The sequence below is a fragment of the Phalaenopsis equestris genome, unplaced genomic scaffold (genome assembly GCF_001263595.1).
Source record: "Phalaenopsis equestris unplaced genomic scaffold, ASM126359v1 Scaffold231779, whole genome shotgun sequence".
Lineage (NCBI taxonomy): Eukaryota > Viridiplantae > Streptophyta > Magnoliopsida > Asparagales > Orchidaceae > Phalaenopsis > Phalaenopsis equestris.
In genome coordinates, this window is record NW_018249748.1 from 192,765 (window position 1) to 199,986 (window position 7,222).

The window sequence follows — 7,222 nt, forward strand, 5'->3', positions numbered from 1 at the left end:
ACGAAAAGCTTAAGCCTGCTCTCAAGGCTGCCTCATGAATAACGACATACCCAGAAGGAGGAAAATACGCTCGATCAGTTGAAGTTGACAATTTTACCACCATATAGTTCGGGAAATAATACTTCTTTCAAAAAAAGATCAAGTCACTCTCCTTCAAAGTTGACACAACATCCTCCGATTTGTGACTTTTCCTCTGGTTTTCAGCAGAACGGGGTTCTCCAATTGTCGTCATTTTCGCGATACTACACAATAATGCTTCACTGCAACACTTTGTCGCTACGCTTCACAACAACAGTTCGCCGCAACTCTGCACCACAACGCTTCCATGCAACTCTTCACCACAACTCTTCATCGCAACTCTGCACCACCGCAATTCTTCGCTGCAACTTTTCATCGCTACTCGGGACTATTTTTTTCTTCTGGGAAATCTCAGATCAGCTGAGGACTCCACCTCTACCCACTCCTTCAGGTCCCTATTTATAGGCTCAAAAAGAGTCTTGGCCAATAAATGCACATTAATATAAAAATCTAAAAAAATGTGCAAGAATTAAATGCTAATAAATAATAATAAATAAAAACTTTTCATATTAAGAAAGGGTCAAATTCTATTAATCTTCTTTTTGGAATTCAAATTCCTCTTCAAATTCCTTAATCTCTTCAATTTTTTTTTTTAAATTATTTATTCTGTTTTAAGCGGGATTTGAAGCCTCTCTCTCTCCCACATGAAACAAAAGACGCTAATCAATTAAGTTGGGTTCAATTTTCTATTTATATAAGGATAAAATTATTCTTATGCTAAATAAGTAATATATATATATATTACATATATTCTCCTGATATTGATATTTTTGAATGATAAAAATTATCTCGCCCGAAAATAGGAGGACAACTGATACGCCACCAACAAATTTTCATCATCGGGCACGAATCTCAAGACGATATTTTAAGCAGGAAACGTTCAAATTTTGATAAAAAGTCATCAAGAACTCCAATTTCAGCAAACTTATAGTCAAACTGGTCGACTTGATGAGACATACTTAATAATATGAAAACTAGCCCAATCCGAAGCCGATATCAAGCCATTGAACCACACTTAGATGATTTCCGAACACATTTGGAAGGTCAAACGGTTATCGAATATGGTAAGTTTACACTCAATTCAAGCGACTCGACAAGACGAATCCAACGAACCAAGATCACTCAATTCTGACATCATTAAGGTACTCAAATATCCATTAAACACCATATGATCGAGGGAAGCTCTCTGGATCGTCCGATCAAAATAATTTGTATTTATGCATTAATTACACCCATAATACTATAAATAGAGCTCCATCTCTCGGATGGGAGGAGGAAAGTCTAGAGAGAGAGCCTGACGCCTTAAGGAGAAACTGCAACTCAGCATCACCACCGATCGTCGTCGACCACCGCCGACCTCCGCCGACTATCATCGACCACCGCCGACCGTCGTCAACCTCTGCCAACCGTTATCGACCACCACTAACCAACATTGATCATAATCAATCAGACGACATTAGTCGACATTGTAATCTAAAAAATATAGTTACCCTTTCGCATCTGCGGGACAAGATATTTCTGTAATGATTAATTAATAGTGAATTTGAGCAATTGGATCAGACCTCGTGGTATTTCTGTTACGAATTTTCTATGTTAAAATTTCTATAGTCCACCGCTTGTTTTTCATTAATCTGTGCGTGTGATGAAACGTTTGTACAACACTAAAAGCAGACTTCGTTACCCTACCGCTGCTAAATTTATGTTTAAAGGAAGTGCTGTAAAACGTAAAATTATTCGTAAATTTGTCTTGCGGGTCGTCAACGACCTTTTCCTTCTTCCCAAATCAACTCCACGCCACTGCTAAAGTACTACAATGGCCGCCGGAGCTACCATCGGCGGTGGCTGCACTTACCTCGATGCCTCCTCCCTCCGTTCCCTCATCCCACCCTCCTCCCTCATACCCCACTTCCTCTCCTCCCTCCCTTCCCATGCCCCCGTGGTCACCTCCCCCGTTCGCCAAAGCTTCCCCATCGATCCATCAACCTCCTCCTCGCTTCTCCTCATGCCCTCCTGGTCCTCCTCACTGCTTCTACCATACATCGGCGTCAAGATGGTCACTTCTTTTCCCCACAACACATCCTTCGGCCTCCCCGGCATCTCCGCCTCCTACGTCCTTTTCAGCTCTTCCACTGGCGCTGCCCTAGCCGCCATCGACGGTACGGAACTCACCCTCCTCCGCACCTCCGCCGTCTCCGCCCTCGCCGCACGCTTCCTTGCGCGTGATGATGCTTGCGTTCTCGTCATGGTCGGCGCCGGCGCACTCGCTCCTTACCTCATACGTGCCCACAGATTTGTTCGCCCGGGGATCGAGAGGGTCATCATTTGGAACCGATCGGCTTCCAAGGCACGTGATCTTGTAAAACGGCTTAAGGAGGAAGAGGAGGAGAAAGAAGGAAGAAATGTAGTTTTCGAGCATGTAGAAATATTGGACACTGTGCTTGGAATCGGTGATGTGGTGAGCTGCGCGACTAGTTCGCATGATCCGATTGTGAAAGGAGGACGTCTTAAGCCGGGCGCGCATCTCGACCTGGTGGGTTCTTTCAGCCCGACGATGAGGGAGTGTGACGACGATGCTTTAGTGAGAGGAAGAGTGTTTGTTGATTTCGAGCCGGCCATGGCGGAGGCTGGTGAGCTGGTTGGCGCTTTCGAGAGAGGGGCTATTTCCCGTAAGGATGTGGTAGGGACGCTGGTGGATTTGGCCAGTGGTGTGAAGGTTGGGAGGAGAAGTCTAGAGGAGATCACCGTGTTCAAGTCCGTTGGAACTGCTGTGGTTGATCTTCTTGCGGGGCAACTGGCTTATGAGACTCATATCCGGAGTAATTAACCTTCTGAATCTGATATCGTGCCACTATTTGTTTGATGTTATCTGGAGGTAGAAATCATTGGCTTGGTTTCTTATTACATTTGGAGCTTTTTGGCGGCTTATATTTTTACTAGCTATTCAGTTTTGTAATGAGATGCATTAGTTTTCTGAATTATATTTGCATAAATTCTTACTGCTGCTACGCATCTTCTTATGTTCAGCGCAGTATGTTAACTGAAGTGACAATTTGCATGCACATCGTTTTTTTTTTTCGCAATTTGAAGCTAGCTAATTCAAATTAATGCAACCCACACTATTTAAGAATTCAAAGTGCTGGAATGATGCCAGATTTGGCTGCAGAATGCTTAGTTAGGGCTGTTTTATTCTGTTGTTCTAATTTTGTTTTGTGCGTCTGGAATATTTTAATGAATTCTTTGACATGTTGCTATTTTCACAGATATGCAGTTCTTTTTAGGTGGTTAATGCAATGGTGCAACATGGCTTGTAAGAATCTTTCTTTTGGAACTATGGTTATATATTGTTAAAAGACAGGAAATTATATGCGTTGCTGTGCTTATTGAGTTTTGGTTAGCTTTTTGAATTAATGCTCTAACATGGCATGTAATTTTTTTCTCTTTGTTAACTTGTCTGTCAACTAGAAGCTAATGTTATCAATTCTATAACAAATGAATTAAGTTCAATAGATTCTACACACACATCATAAATATGTCCAAAAATCTTCAAATAAGAAATGTTTATTGCTTTGCTAGTTTGTACTTTTTCAAATAACTTAAAACTTGGAGGAATTGGGGGCGCTCTATTGAACACATAAATTGTAATACTAATTATTGGCCCAAAAAGTTCATGCGCCAAACATATAACCGCTTTCTTTAAACTTTTTCATCTTGAGTTCTGTTTATGAGCTAGTTCTCTTGTTGTGATGTTCATAAATTTGCCCTCTAATATGTATTTTGCAAGCTGAGCAGAACTCGATAGGATAGTCTTCTTTGTTATTTGATCTATTGGCCTTGATATTTGCACTTGACTAATTCTTTATGAAATCCTTTCATTTAATTAGACTTTTTTTTTTTCAGAAAATGTACTCTTTCTCCAAAACCATTACTTGGTTCCCTTGTGCTTTTTTTTTTATTGTGTTATGGTTCCTTTGTACTTTTTTTTTTATATTGTGTTTTTTTTTTGTTTTTGAAATGCCATTTTTAACGCAATGCCCAATCGTCATTTAGCAGCACCCACTTAATGAAGTATTTGTCCCGTATTGCTACTTTAGGTTCACCACAATTTATTTGCCAATGCAATGAAGTAGTGTATTTTTCTATTGACTTTGCACAATCATTGAAATCTTCTCAACTCAACTACAAGTATGCCTGTCTCTGTCTACATTTAGTTGTTATCAGACCTATTTTTTCTGCATTGCCACTCCCATTATACATGAGAATTTCATTTAAAAGTAGAATTTGTATTCTAAAAAATTTCAAATTTTATTATTCCAAATTTAGAAGCTAAGTTCGATAATCATAACAAATGATTAATTGTTTGGTAGATTCTACACGCATCTCAAATATATCAAAAAACTTTGATTTACCTTGTTGTTAGTCCACATCTTAAGAAAAGTATACTTACTCATCATCTGTGGAAAAAGGTTTGAGCAATCCGACATTTAACCTTATACTTCAAAGTCTTTTATATTGTGTTCTCTTCTTGAGTTTAGCAGTTCAAATGTTTTGTGGTATTGCTAAATTTCTCCTCTTAATTCGTTTTTATCACCCGAGCAAAATATTTTGTAATATTATTCTTTGCTATTTGATCTTAGAGACTTGATCTTCACACTAGACTCATTCTCCATCATCATTCCATTTAATGTGGATTTATTTTTAGAAAATAAACTCATACCTTCCTAGTGAAGTTATCATTGATGATATTGTAATATGATGAGCCTGTAAGGGATGCTATTGGGGATGGTCCTCAAATAGCGATATTTTAAAACTCCAACCTTTTTGTCTTGCTTCCCTTTCAATTAGTGGCAATTGTCTATCTTAGCATGTCCAATGCCAGTCCTTATATAAACCAAAATCCAATGACTTCAAATTTGAAAGCTTATTGGTTGAATATGCTATTCTTTGCCCATTCTCTCCTATATGTCTTATCCTTTGATATCATATATTTGAGTTCATAGTTTCTCTCATTGTTTCAACATTTAAATTCACATAATGCGTGTCTCTATAACACTCTCAGTCACCTTCTACTATTACATACAAAGTATTGAGATATCATTTTCATCGAACTGCCAAATTGAGATCAGGTTCCTTTTCAAGTCTAAAATGTGGCTCACCTCTTTGAAGCTTTCAACATATTATCTTTGATGTAAAATTCCTTAACTAATTAATACAAAAAGGAAAGTTTCATATATCATAGATCTTAAACTATTGGAGTAGATGAGTAACATTGGTGTTATTCCTTATCTATGAAAATTTAGATGGAGGGAAATTTATAACGTCCGCACAAAATGAGTTTAAAAGGGTGGTATGAGTTACCCTTAACACCGTCATTAACTCCACCATGAATTGAGTTAGCTTTATAATTCTCAAAGCAAAATTTGAAGGAGATCATACTAAGTATAAGGTTATAATTTTTGGGTACTTACAAATTTGAAATGTGTGAATCTTAATTTTTCTTCGATCTCTAATATTATGCTAAAGGCACATCATCATCACTATCGAACAAAGATTTCAGTGGCCTTGGCTTCAATGAGTAGAAGAAATGCAAGTTGTGCTATAGTGGATCAATTGCTTCTAAATTTTAGTTGTCTTTAGTAGGAAAATGGATGTTGTGGTGAAGAAAGGCCAAGGAATTCACAAACAGGAGTAGTTGAACTGTTAAGGCTTTGTGGATGATGTCATTGAGGTAATTTGAAGAATGTGTAATATTATAAGTACAACAAATATGAAAATTCTTGTGAAGAGTGTTTAATCAGACATGCATAAAAAAATGTTATTGTGTGATTAGAAAAATGAGTATGAGGTGAAAGCTCATTGGAGCTAGCTCATATATATCCAAAAGATTTATCCAACATAGCATATAGAAAAACATATGTAGTTTTTCTATTTAGGAGTTTAAATACCTCATGGGCATCAACTATTATGGTTAATAACATTCTAGAATAGTTAAGCTTTAGGAAAACTCTAGGTTCAAGTCATGACAATTTCATAGAATATCAAAAATGTAGGAAAGGAATTTGAGATTCTAAAACTATGATTGTAGGAAAGATCAAAATAAGCATCAACATGAAATCAAATAAAGTTATATTAGAGGAACATCTTCTTAAGAAACTTAGAATGCTGAAGAGCCAAATATTAGGCTGAGTTTTTTATCTAAGATTTTTAATATAATGGTCTTACTTAAACACATGTTAATTATTAGAAGATGAGGTTTACTTCCTAATGATAATGTTGAGCTCACCATTAAGGTTATGCTTGAAGGAAGGACTTATTACACCACAACAAATGAAGTTAGCCTTAAATATTGATCTATTATAGAGAGTCAGAACCAACATACTGCTATGGCATGGCTTTCTACCTAAACATAATGCGAATGGATGTAATGAGACACTTTGAACCTTGTATGAGGCTAGGAAAGCTTAAATTTGGTCTTTTAATCTCATCGAGAAGGGACAATTAATAAGATCCACCTTTCGAACATCATGATGCCAAGCCTTTATATAAATATGGGTTGGGCATATAATATGATGTAAATTTACATGATTTTTCTAACATCAAATGCTCAATTTTATGAGTTATCTGGAAACTTTTTTAGCAGGTTTGGAAGCCTAATCTAGATAAGGAGATGTATGAAGACCAAAGAGTTACTTCTTGTCCTGTGGGACTTTGTTTCTAGGGTTTAGGAGAGTCTTTAGGACTTTGAGGTTTCTCTTTAGGGTTCGCTCAAGAGGGTTTTTTTTCCTATTTTTCTCTTTACATGTTTTTTCAGTGACAGCTTGGAGAGTTTGTGAGGAGAAATTGAGTGCACTTGTATGAGAGATATCTATATAAAACTTGTATTAAATAGAGAATATCATGGTGTACTACAATGACTAATTTGTTATAGTTTGAGTTTTTTGTTCCACTTGTATTATTTTTCTCTTTATGTTTGCAACAACAATTTTCATGTTTTTTTGACTTATGCATTATGGTTAATCTAGTTTTCTATGATGTAACGAATTTAATTTTCTCGTTGTTTTATCTTATAGATTTTGTTCCCTAAATGTCTTTTATGTGCTTGAACTTCATATATTGATGTGTTAACTTTCTGTGCTTAATTTACTAG

General features: G+C 36.8%; 1 protein-coding gene across 3 annotated transcripts; it reads left to right on the forward strand.

The window, feature by feature from the left end:
- Positions 1–1,777: 1,777 nt before the first annotated feature.
- LOC110038165 (uncharacterized protein P11E10.01) lies at positions 1,778–6,929 on the forward strand. 3 transcript variants are annotated; one of them, XM_020742934.1, is made up of 2 exons: positions 1,778–2,950; positions 6,713–6,929. In XM_020742934.1, exon 1 carries the CDS (start codon positions 1,892–1,894, stop codon positions 2,900–2,902), a length of 1,011 nt encoding a protein of 336 aa, XP_020598593.1. In that variant the 5' UTR covers positions 1,778–1,891; the 3' UTR covers positions 2,903–2,950; positions 6,713–6,929. The 3 variants fall into 3 exon arrangements, with proteins under 3 accessions (XP_020598593.1, XP_020598594.1, XP_020598592.1); XM_020742935.1 differs by having other exon boundaries at positions 6,716–6,929; XM_020742933.1 differs by lacking the exon at positions 6,713–6,929 and adding an exon at positions 3,339–3,439.
- Positions 6,930–7,222: the final 293 nt, after the last annotated feature.